Source organism: Zalophus californianus, chromosome 12 (assembly GCF_009762305.2).
Source record: "Zalophus californianus isolate mZalCal1 chromosome 12, mZalCal1.pri.v2, whole genome shotgun sequence".
Classification (NCBI taxonomy): Eukaryota; Metazoa; Chordata; class Mammalia; order Carnivora; family Otariidae; genus Zalophus; species Zalophus californianus.
In genome coordinates this window covers 90,282,909-90,300,073 of record NC_045606.1, presented here as the reverse complement: position 1 = coordinate 90,300,073, position 17,165 = coordinate 90,282,909, and the positions used below count along the sequence as shown (strand labels likewise).

General features: G+C 39.6%; 1 protein-coding gene across 9 annotated transcripts in view; it reads left to right on the top strand.

Annotated features, from left to right (window-relative positions):
* The window catches only part of DGKI (diacylglycerol kinase iota), a 453,056-nt gene that overhangs the window by 314,299 nt on the left and 121,592 nt on the right, over positions 1 to 17,165 (top strand). For all 9 annotated transcript variants that reach the window (XM_035723279.1, XM_027573716.2, XM_035723281.1 and 6 more), the window contains one exon: positions 14,412 to 14,512. In XM_035723279.1, the coding sequence (XP_035579172.1) occupies positions 14,412 to 14,512 (101 nt within the window). The remainder of the gene's footprint in view (positions 1 to 14,411; positions 14,513 to 17,165) is intronic.

Genomic DNA, 17,165 nt, shown 5'->3' with positions numbered 1-17,165 from the left:
TCTAGGGGGCGCTCTGCTTTCATTTGTATGACATTAACCAAGTATTAACCTCTTTGCATTTTAGTTTTTCAAATATTAAAAATGAAATGCAGTTGTTCCCCTGGATTTCTATCAGCTCTGAAGTTCTGTTATGCTAAAATTCAGGACATGACCCTAGGGTATATGGAAATCTGCCCCAAAGGGATCTAAGACTTGAAGCAGGCAAGACTTACCATGGGACGTGACAGGGTCATCCTTTATCCTTAGGACTGATCAGGGAAGCCAGGCCCTGTACTGCTTTAGTACATTTAATTGCTGTTTCTCCTCGCTCTCCATAAGAATCCAAGTGGATTTTTTTCATTTAGCCAGAAAGGTAGTATGTGTCTGATATTATGCTAATCAGCACCTTGACTTGTGATCAAACTTCGTATCTCAGTAACTGTTTGTGGTAACAATTGTCATTATTCCCATTCCATAGATGAGAAGACTGAGAATAAGAAATATTAGGAAACTTAACTAAGAGTATATGTCAGAAAGTGATAAAGTTCACACCCAGGGCTTTCTGCTTTGGAGATGGCATTTAAGACCCTAAACGCCGCTGTTGATCTAACCTCTGATCGTTTTCCTGTATGTGTGTTTATTTTCACATATATGATTTATATATTTTATTCAGTCACACTAGACTAACTTCTTCCTTTTTTAAGAAAACTTAGAAATAATAACTTAGAATTCAGTTTTGAGTGTTTCAACTTGTGGCTCTTTAGTAGTACAGGTTTGTAGTTCAAGTGTTATTATAAGAAAAATGTCAGAACGACAAACCCCAGTTAAAAATAAGTTCTAGTATAGCTAAAGGACCCGGGGAGTCTTTTGAAACTGTTCGTAATGGTGTTTGGTCTGTGAACGTGGCTCCTAAGGAAGGGTCATGCCCACAGCTATGGTGGATGGATGGAGCCTGTGTTCTTCTCTTAGCAAAGGTAAACACAGATGACAGCGTCTGGTACAGTTATGTAAGGCAAAATACATTTAGGACTCCCTCAACATTTAAAATTATATCTCGTTGCTTTTAAAATTTATTTTTGGAGATGAATTATTCATGTCTGCGTAGGTGTAGAAACAGTCTTACACTTACGAGTCAGCACTTCTCGTAGAGTAAAAGGTCACCTCAGAACTGAAGGGAATATTTACTCAGGTGTTGTTGGCGTGAGGTGCAGGGCCTGAGGAGGCGACTGCACAAGTCAGCTTCAGGGGCATGGGGCGAGTTTGTAGGAAGGTTCAGGTACAGTGTGTGCTCCAGGCCCATTGGGCAGGGCAAAGGAGGAAGAAAATTTATGAATTTTTTTAATTTATGAATGTATGAAAATTTATGAATTTCTTTGTTTATTTAATCAAAATAAATTTTAAGAAATCAAAATTTAAAAATGACTTTAGAGGTAATATTAGTTCAATAACACAACTATATATGTATGTATGTATATATATGTGTGTGTATATGTATATATATTATTAACTTTTTAGATTATTCTATGTACCTTGAGTTTTAGGAGAAGTAGAAATTAAGGTCTGAATATCCTAAACAGTAACATCAAGCCAGCAGAGACTTCTAAGCCAGGTAGGAATTTGGGAAAGTAAAAAAATGAGATGCCTCTCATTCTTCTATTTATGTGATCTTTTTATAATCAGTAGTTGTAGGACAAAAGTAAAATGTATTTGTTCTAGTGAGTCTCTTGAGTAGGCATCTGTGTAGTTTGGGCTTCCGTAACAAAGTACCACAGACTGACTGGTTTAAACAACAGAAATTTACTTCCCCACAGTCTGGAGGCTGGAGGTCTGAAATCCAGGTGTTGGCAGGGTTGGTTTCTCCTGACGCCTCTGTCCTTGGCTTATAGCTGGTGGTTGTCTTCTGGTGATCTTCCTTCTGTGTGTGTGTGTCTGTCCTAATCTCCTTTCATAAGGACACCAGGCAGATTGGATTAGGGTCCACCCATACGACTTCATTTTAACTTCATTCCTCCTTAAAGACCCGTCTTCGAGTACAGGCACATTCTGAAATACTGGGGTTAGGACTTCAGCATATGAATTGGGAGGGGGGTGCACAACCCAGCCCATAACAGCATCATACTAGATAAATTTGACTGAATTTTAGTTTTATTTCTTTTCCTGTCACCAACTGTGTGAAGACTGAACTTTGTGTATATGACTTGTATGTATGGTTTAATTCTTTAAAATCTTTTTTATGAAAAGGTACGAGAAGGGCTAAAGAGTATTGCTCTTTTATTTATAGCAGAGTGTGGATATTAACTATTTGGGTGCAATAAGGTTGTTGTTGACCTCTCTGGACCCAAATCCAGTTTCTGTAAAATAAGGTGGTCAAATAATATGAACTTTAAATTTTTGTTCATATATGAATTTCTAAGGTATTACTATAATAAAAGCAACTATAGAAATACAGGCTATAAATGAAAGGGAAGGGAGTAATTTTGCTAGTGTTTGTGAACAAAAGATTTATTTACAAATGGACACTCCATGTAGGGAAAAAACCCTAAATACTTCTGGAAAGTAGTTATTTATATCTTAGATAAACTGCAATCTATGGTGTTATTAATGGATTTACTGCATTCAAAGAGAAAAAGAGAAACATTTCAGTTTTTACTCCAGTATTACAATAATAACTGATATTCTATTCCACCATAGGGTAGGAAGAACATATCAAAAACCAAGAAATCTAGACATTTCTTTGGAGCAGTCCAAGAGGGTATTTATTTTGGATTGTTTTGCTGAGGTAATAATAAACTGCAATGCACATTTCATTTGTAGATTTTTAATTTAATTATACCAATGTGATTTTAGCTTCCCAATCTGTCATAATGCCCTGAAACACTTACAGGAAATAAAAAGGAAGTACATTGTTAAAGGCAGAAAGGGAAAATCCTTGTTGATGCTACACTTAATTAGTCCCCAGAACTTACCAAATTTTGTGTCAGAAAATGAAATTCTAAACATGAATTCAGCAAGTTCCAAAGTTATAGCTAAGATATTTGACTGAAATGAAAGTAGTGTTGGAAGGATTATAAATGGAACAAAAAGGCCAAAGTTTTCAGCTTTATATTATAGAGAACCGTAATGATATTCTTTTTCTTCATCATGTAGACTCTCCTGCTCTCAAGAGAGGTGATTTATGTTCTTTAATTGGGATATAAATCTTTCGGTCTGATGATATTTTGTTGCTCAGGCAAAGTAAAACAATTAAATGTTTCCTTGATGAGAGGTTCTTGGCTTATGAAATGTTAAAATACTGCCTCCGGTAGACGCTTGCTCTGGAAGACGGTAAGTGAGAGGAGAGAGGGAAAAGTACCCCAGCAAAAGTACCCTGAATTATTTTCTTATTCTATCATGACATTCTCTGCAGAAACCATCCTTTTTCTTCTCTCTTCCATTATTTTCTTTTTAGTTTTGGTAACTAATTAGTATTTTAACTAATTTGTGTTTGCTCTTCATCACCCAAGCGATTTATTAGTCTAGCACTAAATGTATATCTTAAGGAACTTTTTTTTCTCAAGTTTACTATCAAATCTTATAGTTATTTTTGTTGACTAGTAGTTGTAGGGTTAGAACTATATGATTTTTACAAGTCCTGTTCTAGCAGGGTGTCTTTGTTCTGTCCCTTTTTTTTTTTTTTTAAGATTTTATTTATTTATTCATAAGAGACAGAGAGAGAGAGAGGCAGAGGGAGAAGCAGACTCCCCACTGAGCAGGGAGCCCGCTGCGGGGCTCGATCCCAGGACCCTGGGATCATGACCTGAGCCAAAGGCAGACTCTTAACCATCTGAGCCACCCAGGCGCCCTTTGTTCTGTCCATTTTTGACACCAACAAGAAGAATGATTAAAAAACAAAAAATTCCCTTCGTTATTGGGTTAGGTATTAGAGAGTGGTGAGGACAGTTTCTGCCTAATTGGCTAAATTTACTGACTTGGACAGGGGAGTCAGGTTTGGGGACTCTGATTTGTTCATGGATCTCTGACAAGCAAGCAGGAGGCTGCAGGAGCACATCTGTGCTTTGAGTGGGGGATGTAGTTTTTCCCCCAGCGGTGCGCGGATGAATAGGAAAGAGGTGGTGTCCCCCCCACTGCTGGGAGCCGGATGCAGCACCACGGAGTATTCCAGACCTTGGCAAGCCACGGTCAACCTGGAGGGGAACATGAGTCAGAATGCAACACGATAAAATACCAAATACCTAATACGAAAAATGGTTTTGTGAATTTTCTTAAATCCCCAGATTTTAAGAAAGTATCTGTGTCCTTCCGTAAAATGTTTTATACAGAAAGCTGAAACCATTTAAGGAAGCATTTCTTATGTAATGCCATTTATTGTTAGGCCAATACTTACTTTTTAATTTTCTTGATCTGAACCAAATATGGAATCCTCTTCTTACCGAGCATGTTTCCTAGGGGAGGCAGAACCACTTCCTTTGCTCTGTGGTTTTCAGTAGGAACACATCTGGTAGTTCATGTGTTCGGTCCTTGCTCAGATTAAGTCGGGTTACATCTCTCCACCTTAATAAGATGGCCACATTTATTTTCACATCATTATTGCCTTATGCAGTTTTGGCTTCTGCTTTGTTGGTTATTTTTCCTTAAAAAAAATTCTCAATTTTATTTTTTTCCTATAGGATCAGAGGTGAAATAAGTGTTCAATATTTAAAAATTACATGTACTCTAGGATTTGTTTTTTTTTTTTTAATAAATGTTACCCTCACTCAAATACCACAACTTTATTCATCAAAGTGCACAGGGTTCCTAGAAGATGAGCAAATATGCTCGTAGTTGTAGCCCATTTTAGTCCTTTATGATATATGTGAAGGGCTGCAGTGTTTTCTTTTGTGAAATGACACTTTAATTTTTATTTAAAAAAATTTTTAAAGATTTATTTATTTGAGAGAGACAGCATTTGGGTGGGGGGGGAGGGGCAACGGGAGAGGGAGAGAATCTCCAGTAGACTCCCTCGCGGAGCGTGGAGCCCTACCTGGGACTCGATCTCATGACCCTGAGGTCATGACCTGAGCTAAAATCAAGAGTCAGACGCTTGACGACTGAGTCACCCAGGTGCCCTGAAATGACACTTTTTAGACTATACAAATCCCAGTACTTGCTCTACACTCCTTTCCAGCAAAGAAAGTCAGTTTCTTTATCAGTTCCAGATAAGAACAGGATATTCCAACAGCTTGTGACTGCAAACCCAAAGGAAGATTTTAGCATTTAAACAGCCAATAAATGTTGGATTTTCCTTTTGTTTGATATGTAGAAATTGAAACCTGAAGTAAAAAAAAAAAAAAAAAGTCTCTCTGAGCACATGAGCTCTGAAGCCATTTGGATGGCTTGAGAGTAACATTATCCGATTCTGTCTCATTGGTTCAGGCCCAGTGGTGCCTTACTCCACTGCGGATAGTAATTAATGGACCTCTGTACAATCAGAGCAGCAAAAGAATTCTCCAAGCCACTGCAGGCTATGCTATTAAAAGTAGTCCATATTAGTAGTTTATGATAGAATCTTTAGTCATTTTTAATAGCCAGGAAGCCTCCATTAAATGGACTTATCTCATGAGATAGAAATGATTCTCGCCTGGTATGACGAAAGACCAGCCTTGAGTTCTTATTCCCATCCCAGCTGTTCTTGACTGTTCTTCATTCAGCAGCTTGAATTTGCAGGATTCTACAAAAAGGCATTTTGTATTTTCTACCTCTAATTTCTAACCCTCTGTATTTCCTGGGGGTATTTGCTTCCTTTGCCTTTCATCATGATATTTGTCCAGCTCCTATACTCTTTAAACACAAAACAATATAAAAAGAGTGTAAGTGGGAACTTAAGGTCTGAGGCGCCTGTAAAGTTTTCTGAACGGTTGTCATCTCTAATTGCCTGAAAATTCAGCAAATACTAGGATAGGAGACTCTCGGGAGATTTAAACCTGTAGGTTGTATCTAAAGACAAGTAGAAATTTTTCTCCATTTGTATTAACCGGAGGAAAACCAGAGAATCAACCCCATGTGTGAGGATAGCATGAGCCTTGAGATTTGTTTGTTTGTTTGTTTGTTTGTTTGTTCAGTAATGGGATTTGACTTTTCCCTTGAACCAATTTCTGTTGACTGGTCCCCATCCTGGCCAGTGATGCACGCATGATTAGGTGGGTGGGATGAAGAATGTAGTTCGTTGTCATGGAAAATAGTTCTCATTTCAAAATTAGTAAGTCCATATGGGAGCAGCAGCTTAACAAAGATAGATATGGCTGGGCATCCTGTCCTCAAAGAGTTCATGATTTAATGGGGGAAAAATCACGATGTCATGAGCACATTTACATTTCACACTGACTGCTCAGTCTACAGCACTCAGTCTAGGTACAAGATGATAGTAGCTTGGTCTGTGGGGGTGCTCCAGAGGGGGTAGAGAAGCATACATAGTTGAACACTATTTAAAGGAGGATGACTTACAGGGGGGAGAAAGAAGGAGCAGGTGGAAAGTCAGAAGAGTCTTTTGAGCTGAAATCCAGAGAAAAGTGCTTCAGGAGTTAACCAGAGTGAGGAATGCTACTGAAGGGGGCATTTGAGTGTGGACTGAGAAGTGGATTTAATGAGCATGAATAAAGGGAAAGGAGAAGGTGAAGGGACAGTGTGATCTCATGTAGAGGAAAGTTTGAGGGTCTGCAACTTAAAAAATAAATCTATGCTTCTGGTACCTAGAAGTTGTAACGTTATATATATGCGGGGGCACATAAAAGTCACATCAGAGTTGATGACTGGGCCAGTGATAGCTGTGACGTTCATTATCACAAAAAGAACTGGATGGTCAGGAGACCTTGAAATCTCGACCAAGGCCATTGGCCTGTTTCTTTTCCTTTCAAGCAGAAATGAAGCTGCTCTACTTGCTGAGCTGTTTGCAGGTGCCACCAAGCGAAGCCACTACTAGTTCTTTGTCTTTGCTTCTCCTTGGCATGCCAGGAACCTCACGCCCAGCAGAAGAGACTGTCTGTAATGACCACATGCTAATTTCACTCTGCTGCATATTCCTTTCTTGCAATTTCAGAAACATAAAAATGTATTTCACTAGAAAGCATGAAAATGTGTGTGTTAGTATGTATTTGAAGATCTCCAGAAAACTTAAAAAAATTTTTTTGTTTCCACAAATTGCATAAAAGTTCTCTGATATTTGGAACTTAAAACCTGTTTTTAATCTATTAGCCACTAAATCGGCAAATGGTTTCTTTAGTAGGTGTCTAGCTTTGGTGCTTCAGGTTTACATTCTTTTGCCATTAGTGTCTGTGGTTGATTATCCCAGTGACTTAAAACCCAATTCTGACCTGAATGGTAGAAGAAAAGTCAATACATTATGGAGAGAGATACAGATTCCTTAGGAAGAATTCATAAATGCTTACAGTAGTCTAAACAAAGAATAGGGCACTTCTATCCTGCACCTTCCACACTTGAGGAGGGTCAAGCAGGGATGGAACAGCCATAGATGCAATCATAGAGTAAAGGACAATCAGATGGAATAGCAAATAGTGAATTAGTGAACATCTAAGTTTTCTCCCAACTCTGCAATGCTTTAATTCCATTATCTTATTAGAGATCTAGAGGGATAGCTGTCTCAAATAATTTGTAACTATGACATATCACAAATGGATGTCTTAAGTCAAGAACTTAATTAACTTAAGGGTTGTTTTTGTTTTTGTTTTTTAGAGAGAGCAAACAAGCGGGGGAGGGGCAGAGGGCGAGAGAGAGAGAGAGAGAGAGAGAGAGAATCTTTTTTTAAATGATTTATTTCTTTATTTTAGACAGAGATTGTGAGTGGTGGGAGGGGCAGAGAAAGGAAGAGAAGCAGACTCCCTGCTGAATGCGGAACCCCACACCAGGCTCTATCTCAGGATCCTGGGATCATGACCTGGGTCGAAATCAAGACTGAGCCACCCAGGCACCCCAACAACGTCTATTGAAAAAGAATTAACAACCTTTAAAAGTACTTTCTCTATTTTGGAAGTGGGGGAAAAAAGTACTTTCTGGAGCAGAACATGTTGGACAGTGGGAACTCATGATTGCTGTTAGTGTGATTTTGGCTTATCTTTGGTTCCAAATTCAAAAAGTCCTTTAAATTTTTTTTCACGTATCAGAGGCATTGTTCTCTACTCTAGGCAGAAGGCAACTGAATTATAAGAGTTCTCTGTGAACTCGGCAGGTGTCAGAAATCCATTTTAAATCTCTGTTCAGAAGCTTTGATTCAATTTGATTTTACTGCTCAATGCAAAGAGGCCCACTTGGATGTGTTTTTGGATAGGTTATTGTCAGTGGCAGCTTGAAAATGTCCCAGGGTAAATTGCAGCAATTTCTAGGAAGTTGCTAAAGGAAGCTATTGAGTATAATTATATCTAAATAAGGCCCAGCTTGATAGCTGATGAAAGGTTGTGGTAAATGTTTCTGGTTCACTGTTATTTAATTGAAGAACAGGCAGTCCTGAAATGGTATACATACTTTTCTGGTAGGGACATCTACCATTTGTATGTTCTTTTCGATTTGTGCAGATCCCCCTAGAGATAAGATGCAAAGGAGCATAATCCAGCATGGATTTACCTCCAGATCTCAGAGAGCTGGACAGAAAAAGGACAGAAATGGACAACCCAATCAGGGTTTGCCTAGGGCTCACAAAGAGAAAAACGGTTGTGGAGAGGCTCAGATGATGTCAAACTGTGCTAAAGGGCCATGTGTTGTCCCAGAGGAATTCAGCTTTCCTGCATTTCATTCGTTTATTTGTTTAAAAACATTTATTGTAAACAACATGGGCCAGACTCTTTTAGGTGCCGGAGTTGTAAAGAAGAGGAATAGTGGTTTGTGCCATGACTTCACACTAAAGTCCATTCATAAAACAAGGGCCCGTTCAAATGAATCCTATTAAAGATTAGTTAGAAATATACTTTATTACATCAAGTTTATGATCAGATAGAATCTCACATTTACATTGCTTGAAAGAAATTAAAGCAATGTATCCCGATTAAATCAGGCCTGGAAGGAGAAAGGCAGACAAAGTTGTGATGTTTTCTGCCTTGCAAAGGAAAACTAACTCTTTATATATGAGTAGCAAATTCCTGGTTAAATTAGAATTCATCATAAAAATCAGTGAATCTACACGAGTGTTTTAAGGGGCAGATCTTACCCTGAAGCATTTAAAAATGTTAATGGAAATTGGACATTTACAAAGTACAAAATGTAGAGTAATTATAGAATTTTAAGGGCCTCCTGTAACATGAATGAGGATTTATATTCTCAGTATCTTTAAGATATCTTGTCAACATTCGCGGGCCCCACTTGCTTTCTCATCCCACGGACTATAAGATGGCGACGTAACTCTGAATCTTTGTCTCCCTGCCTGTGTCATCAAACTGTCATTCTGCTAAGGTTTGGTATCTACTAACTGCTACTTACAACTGTAACTCTGCCTTCTGCTATGATATTATCTAGGATTAAATTTTCTAAAAAAGGCTTATGGAAGTTGAAGCATCAGGGTATTAATAAAAATAGAACAACAATAACTTAACACTATTTACCAGGGATATGCTAACTGCCTTACATGTATTTTCCCATTTAATGCTCACATATTCCTACTATCAGTTCCATTTTCAGATCAGAAAATAGTTTAGCCAAGGTAACTTCAGAGTTCTCAATGTCAACCATGTGTTAATTGACAGAGTTCGGATTGGAACTAAGATTCTTCTGAGTTTGCGTCTTGCATTACACACTGTGTTTTAGTGTCTTAATATTAAAGGATATTATTCCCAGGTGATTCATGTTTCCAGTGAAAAGAGGGAATTAATGTGGTGTTGCTGGCTGTGAAGTGACCTTGGGGAACAAAAGCCCCCAACTCATTGTCTTGGTCCGTAACGGGTATCCATGTGAGAAGGCTGGCATGAGCAGAGTGTGTTATGAGGACTGAGAGAAACCTGTGTAGTAAGGAAGATGTAAGTTGAGTAGCAGTGAGTGTTCTGAGAGTTGTCTGGATGGTGCTCCACCTCGCCCCTGCCCCTCCAGCACCTCAAGGTAACAGGTGTGTGTAATGTGGATATGGGAAGGTGTGGTCTGGAGCCCAAGTGCGTGAACTTAATGAGATGCTTTATGGTAGTTCTTGAGGGAGTTGTCATGGGGACATTTGGGAGTTATGTCCAGAGCCATGAAATTCCATCATGCACAAAAAACTCAGTCTTGACATTTCAGAGGAAATTTGTGAGGAAGTGATAGGTTGAGGTCACTGTCTTGATTTCAAAGGGAATTCCAAGATTGTTGAGTTCCTTTTCAGAACCTTGAGTGATTCCAAGGAAGTCTGGTTTAGAACCCCTGCTACAGAGCCTGCATCAGTATCGGGATAGTTGGCGGTAGATGTTGGCATGGAGGCAAATCCATTTTTATCCAGGATGTTCATCTCTTCTATGCTCTACTAACTTTCTTGGGAAAATGCAATTTTAGAAAACTAGTGGCACTGCTCTTCCGCAGACTCCAAGGAACAGCTTTGTCATCATCCGCCTCCACTCAGCCATTAATGGGACATTAATATATTTTGACATAAAGGGACCCAATTGAATTACTTGGCTTTCACTTAGTATCTGTGTATTTTATCTTTCCCACCTTCTAGTTGTCTGTTTTCATGTTATTGGTTGGCCTGTAAAATACCTATGCGAGAAGGTCCAGGAGAATGATGGCACTGTCCAGACCAGACCGTTTCTCCTCTGAGGAAGCCCAGCAGCGGGTCAGAAGGCCTAGGGCGGCCCCAGCACGCACCCTAAACTTCTCCCACTACCTGGCAGCAGCAGATGCTACTGCTTATTAGCAGAACCGTATGTTAGGGGAGCAGCTTTCAGAATAATGATTGTCCTGATAATAGCTAGTGTCTACTGAGCACTTACAATGTGCCAGGCACTTTTCTGTATTGACTCATTTCATCCTCCCAGTATCTCTGTGAAGTGGATCCTGTTCCTATCTCTACATTACCCAGGAGGAAACTGAAGCACAGGGTTTCCTGATTAACCGGTGGAAGAAGTGTACTTCACGGCTAGGCAATCTGACTCAGAGCCTGAGCTCTTGCACTCTGCTGAGCTGCCTAGTCTTTAGGCCAGGATCCAAAAGAATTTGAAGGAGATTTCCATCATGGACCCCGGGATTGCCCTAAAATTTGTGGATGGGCCCCAACACTTGACAGCAGGCCAAACACCAGGTACCCTCATCAGAAGAGTGGGTTTAAGCCAGCTGCTGCTGGTGGGAACATGGGATGCATTGCTGGTCGCCAGGAACAGATGGGCGCTGAGGGCGAGCGAGTGAGTGTATAAGAAGGTGGGATGGGGGAGAGTGACAAGCAGTTACTGAGTCTCCGTTTTCTTGTCCCCTACCTAGCCGATCGCTCTGGAGGTGAAGTGCGATAGTACATGAGTTCATTTGGATTCTGGAAAGTTCCATTCAAATGACAGTTCCTGTTGTATGTCCATGGTGTGCCACCTGTAAGGAAGATTGGTGGAGGCTGTGGCTCAGGAGGCAGCAGTGTGTGTCTGGAATTGGTGGGCACAGATGCAAAGCTGGGAGGTAGAAGCATGTGGGCAGGGAACGGGCACGGACGGACCGTGAGAAAGGCGGTGCGCACTGGTTAGCTAGTGGGGAGCTCCTGGGAGAAAGACGTACAGTGACTGGTCTGTATTCATTCTCTGAACCCTATTTTCTACTCTACAGCTACTGCTGGAACCAGGTCTTGCTCCTGATGTCTCTAGCCCGCTGGAGAATGCTAGAGCTCACTGTCATTAGACCTACTGTCATCTCAAAATGTATTGAAGTAGAGCTCCTTCAACCTCTGTCCTCCCCCCATCTCCCGTCAGAGGGTATGGTGGGCCACCACATTCTGTGCTTCCCGCTTCCCTCTTACCTGATGTACTTGTGGGGAAATATTTCTTAATTACAATCTTTTCAGGTCACTAGGGTGAACTTGAAAATAAAAGGATCAGAACCCTCTTAATTTCAGGATAAGCATCTTGCACACTGTATGGTCACCGTTAATTGCTTAAATTCTTTCCTAGCCTTTCCTACCCACTCACATCTAATACCTAACATTCTTTGCTGTAACTCTTATTTTTACTCTGGTTCTGAGTTATCATTTATTTACATATTGACATAATTTTAGGATCTTTTTCTAAAAATGATGATTTTCGATGTAAAATAATCCTTAAATCCCGTCATGTAGAGATAACTGCTTGGGATAGCTCACCGAACTTCTCTCTAGACACTTGTGTACATATACAAATGCTGAAATTCCACAGTTTACATGAAGGAGATTATTCCAGATATAATTTTCCATGACTTTTTTTTTTCACTGAACAATGTCACAATGTTATAGTGGGACTTCCCTCTAAAAAGATGTAGATCTACACACTCATTTGTAATATTTGCCCAGTGTTTTCTTGTTTCAGCGTACCACAGTTTACTTAACTATCCCCCAGTTGATTGCTTAGCGATAGGAGTCTGAACACCACATAGAGATCATTTGACTTTGTTAATTCAGGCTCTGTGGTTTTATTGTCAAATCCATGGGATTCTTGGCACCATACAATAAAACAAGCATGAAACTGATGAGTGAAGAGTCTGAGACTCTGCTCCCAGCTCTGCCACTATGTCCAGCTATGTGACCATAAAATCACTTTACCTTTCTGAACCTCAGCTTCCCTGTCTGTAAATGATGTAAGGATACCTGTGATATTTAAGGTGTATAGTTAACACTAACTCAAAACATGCCTTCAAATCCTATTTCCCATCACAGCTCATGCCCATTTTACTTATCAACGCCTATTCCATGTCCGGTACAATGCCCAATACAAAGTGGACACCCCACAGACACACTTTGAATGGACTAGTCTATTGATTTGTCTTCTCAAAACTTTCCCTCAGAATTATCCATCTTGTATTTCGTATTGGCTTAGTTTTTAACCCAGTGAACCTCAGACATTTTTATTTGTCCACCATCTCTCTTTAGAATTTATGCACTTGTATCTAAATATCTTTGTGTGGGAGGAGGAAGAGAAGTATGTATGGGTGTGCACATATGCATCCATAGTTGGATCTATATGTTGTTTTGGGGGTCTTAGCGTGGGAGTCTATATGGAGGGAGTTACTATACTTTGCCCTAAGATGAGGTGTTAGGCAAGAGAATGAGATTAAATTATTTTTCCCTCCTTTCAGAGTTGCAGTGAAATTTCACGCATGTGTGTGTTTGAGGTGGGGGTCCTGACAGTATCTTAGCCCTCCCTCGTGCCATCTATCTTTTTCTTCTTCCTTCTCACTCTTTCTTCTCTTTCTTTCCCTTTTCCCTCTTCCAGTCCTTCCCTCCTTTACTGAAATGAATAGAAGAGTAATGCTATTCTTTCTACTTTGGTCAATAGTGGCTTTTATCCAATTAACACGAGAAAGGAGAAGCAATCCTGTTTTTGCTAAAATTATCTGAACCAATGAAATCTAAGTATAAGGTAATACTACTGAAGGACAAGTGGGGATTGTGTTATATTGATACATTGAAGAAATGCATTGATCCATAGTGGTGATGATGAAAATTGTTTCACTCAACTAATGCTGATGATTAGACTATTTTGAAAATATTTTGTACAATCCATGGACATTCTGTGAGTGAACAGGATGCTTCAGAAAGCTTGGTGCCACCCTCTTTTAATTGTTTGACATGTATCCTGAACCAGTTTGGATTGAGTTTTTTTTTAAATGAATTACAACTTCATTCCCTTTCTAAAGAAAGTACATCATGCATATATTAAATTTTTTTTCATCATTTTGAGGCCCTCAAAATCACCGTCACAGGCGTCATAAGCTTTGAGAGGTGCTCTCAGACTGTTGGGATACGTAGAGGTATTTCGATCTCAATCCTGTGCTTTTTCAGTTCTTGGTCTGCTTTTTAGAAGGTTTTTTTTATTTGTTTGTTTGTTTGTTTGTTTGTTTTTGTCTCTTCTGAGGGTCAAACTGCTGTATTTGGCTGATAGGGGCATATTTTCCTAGAGCAGTTTTTTACAGCTCTACGCCATGTCTCACTGTTTCAGATTAACTGTGTCTAATTTATTGTGAAGCTAAACACATGATCTTACTAGAACTTTTAATAAGTTAATAGTAAACAGGATATGCATAGCTTCCAGAAGCTTTTTTCTGCCCATTTCCACGTTCTTACCTAAATTCCAGAAACTTGAGGTTTCTGGGGATGTATTCTCCAGTTAATGGCCGTATTCTGGTCAAGAACCTACAATTCTGGTTTAAATGAGAACTTTTTCTTCCAAGCATGAAGAGACATTATTGCCGTTAGTCCTTCCAGGTGCATGTGACTCGCAATTCCACTCACTCATTTGTCTGACTACTCGATTCTTGTTTTGCAGTCCCCAGTCTGTCCCAGACCGCCTGAGGATCCGGGTGAACAAAATCAGTTTACAAGACTATGAAGGATTCCACTATGACAAAGAGAAACTTCGGGAAGCTTGTAAGTTGGAAGTGCCTAGTTGATCTCATGTGATCAGCCTATCTTCAGTTGCTTGATCCTCCTTGGGTTGATGGATAGATTCATCTTGTGTCTGAAAACAATGGTTAGGGAAATGAAGGGAAGCATAGTAACCATGTGAACCCCAAGCAATGATTTATGGACTGAAGAAAATGGAACTGGGCAAAGGAAAACAGCAGAAGAAAATTATTATGCTGAAGAGGCCAAGTTAGGATCTCTTGGTTTATTAACCACTTTTGTCTCAGGTTTACCTAAGATGAGAAAGCAGAAAGTTGGCGAATGTCGTAAGGTATCATAATGTCTAGAAAACTCTTGAGACAGCGCAAGTCTCTTCCTGGAGTCTACATTACCAAATACTCTTCTCATTCTTCCTGAAGGTGTGACAGAGTTATCCGCAAAAAACATGTCCAACACATCTAGCTATTATGTGATTGCATAAATATCAGGCCCACGGAATACTCACTGTCATGATAAAGTGATTCACAGCTGATGAGGTGACATGGTTCCTGAAATCTTAAATTGACTCCACATATGAATACTTCTCAATGTTCATATTTTCCATATGCTTCTTTAAATGCATAGCTGATTTTTAGTTCATTTTATCTATCATTCAGTATTTATTGGGCACTTTTTATATCCCATTCACTAAGTTAGATCCCTGTCTATACTGTGATAAATGAGGTAACTGGGTAAAGTAAGCCAGAAGATGTTAAGACTGCAGGTGTGTTAGATATTAGGGTTCTGGCCTCTGTCATAATTGTGGAGGCCAATAGTCAAATGCAGTAAAGTCAGAGAAAATCAGGACCAGTATCCGAGGGCACAGGCAGGGATGCCAACAGAACAGGAGGAGTTTGATAGAGAACCAGAGGTTTATAAACTTAAGACCACCAACCGGTTCCAATATGGACCTATCTAGTGTTGTGGAAGACACGAATGGCTAAAACTGGCAGGAATTGAGAAGGGACACATTCCTGGGATAATGACTTCCAAGCTCTGATTCTTGACCTGTGATCTGGAATGGGTTTAGTGGATGGAAATCCTGAAATCCAGGCTCAGTCTCAGGGGTGAGGGCAGGGTGATCTGGATGTGGCAATGAGGAAGGGTCCATTTCCCTGGTAGCCCAATCACTGAACCGCCCAGAGAATTCTGTGTGAAATTTCCTGTCTCTCAATTCTCTCTGCAGCTTCAGCTTCCTTAGCCCTTCTGGTTCTTTTCCTTAAACATCAGTACCTTCGAGCTGCTCCCCTGCCTTACCCCTATCTGTTCTTCTCTCTCATTTCCTTTGGTGGGAAACTTTGAAGTGGGGAAGGAGCAATTCCCTGAACCTCTACATTTCTCCCCTCTATAAATGCCCAATTATATTTTCTAATATAAATGAGATTATAAGTGACAGACTAGCACAAAATCTAATTTAACTCATAACATGATGGACATACATGTTTGCATTGGGATGTGTAGCTACAGTGTGAGTTAAACTGACTTTTTAAAGGCTACTTATAAAGAAGAGTGTTTTATATCTTTTCTCATCTCAAACTTATAGACAAATAGCTTATAATTTTTGAAAACTAAAAAAGAACGAATGTATCTCAAGTCAGTTCATATTTTTCAGCATACCTTCGACTCTGAAGAAAGTCAGTTGGGAGTAGGGAAGCATTTGAAATTTGGGGCTGGAATGAGATTTGAGGCTTATTGGTGGATTTCAATTGTCTGTTCTACCTTTTCCATGGCATTATCTGTCCACCATTGCCAGAGGTAATTGTGATTTGAGTTTTTACAAGAAGATGACATTTCCTAGCAAGTGCTTTACTCATCGTATCTTATGTGATAAAACTTCTCTGTAAGGAAACTTCTTATATCAAATTGGGGGAGGGGACTTGGTATAAATATAAATCCAGTAAATTCAGCAGTGTCTTTGGGTCTCAGAAAGACAAAGAAACACTCAAAGAGGGAATCAAGGAGTTAGCTCGTTCTAAAGATTGAGTCCAAAGGAAACAATATATTAATTAGAAGTAAAGATGGCCAAGTCAGGCATTCCACATTTAATATAGAGTTGTGATGCTTCTAAACTGTGGTTGCTCGGGGAAGTTTGTCCTTCAGGGTTATATATTTGATTCTTACCTTTGCTCTCTTGTCTGATTCCAACTTTCAACCAACTACACATTCACAGGCAGGTCTGGCAGAGCTCAAACAGAGTATAAAGACAAAAACCAGTTCAAGTCCATATGTGACATTCAATGCCAAAATAGATCTGTTATTTCAGAAGCATTAATTAAACAAAATGCATAGGACACATCTAGATAGAAGGGATTTGAGGACTGCACACTCTGACCTGCATCCCAAAGGGAGTGAATCCTCTTAGGCCATCTATTGATTGTCAACCTTACAAACCCTAAACCAGAGCAGTACTGCATTACTGGGCTTAAAAAAATTAGTTCCCTTTCTGGATGATGCACTGAGTGATTCATCCAGGCAGCATGTGGCTGTTTGCCATCACTGTTTAATAGATCTTGCTCATGTGTCTGGATCATTATTCATATTAGATTACAAGCTCGAATGTTTGTTGTCTAACAAAGCCCCACTTCCGTCCATAAGGCAGGACTCCTTGGTAATTACAGGATGGCAGCCCTTTTAATTA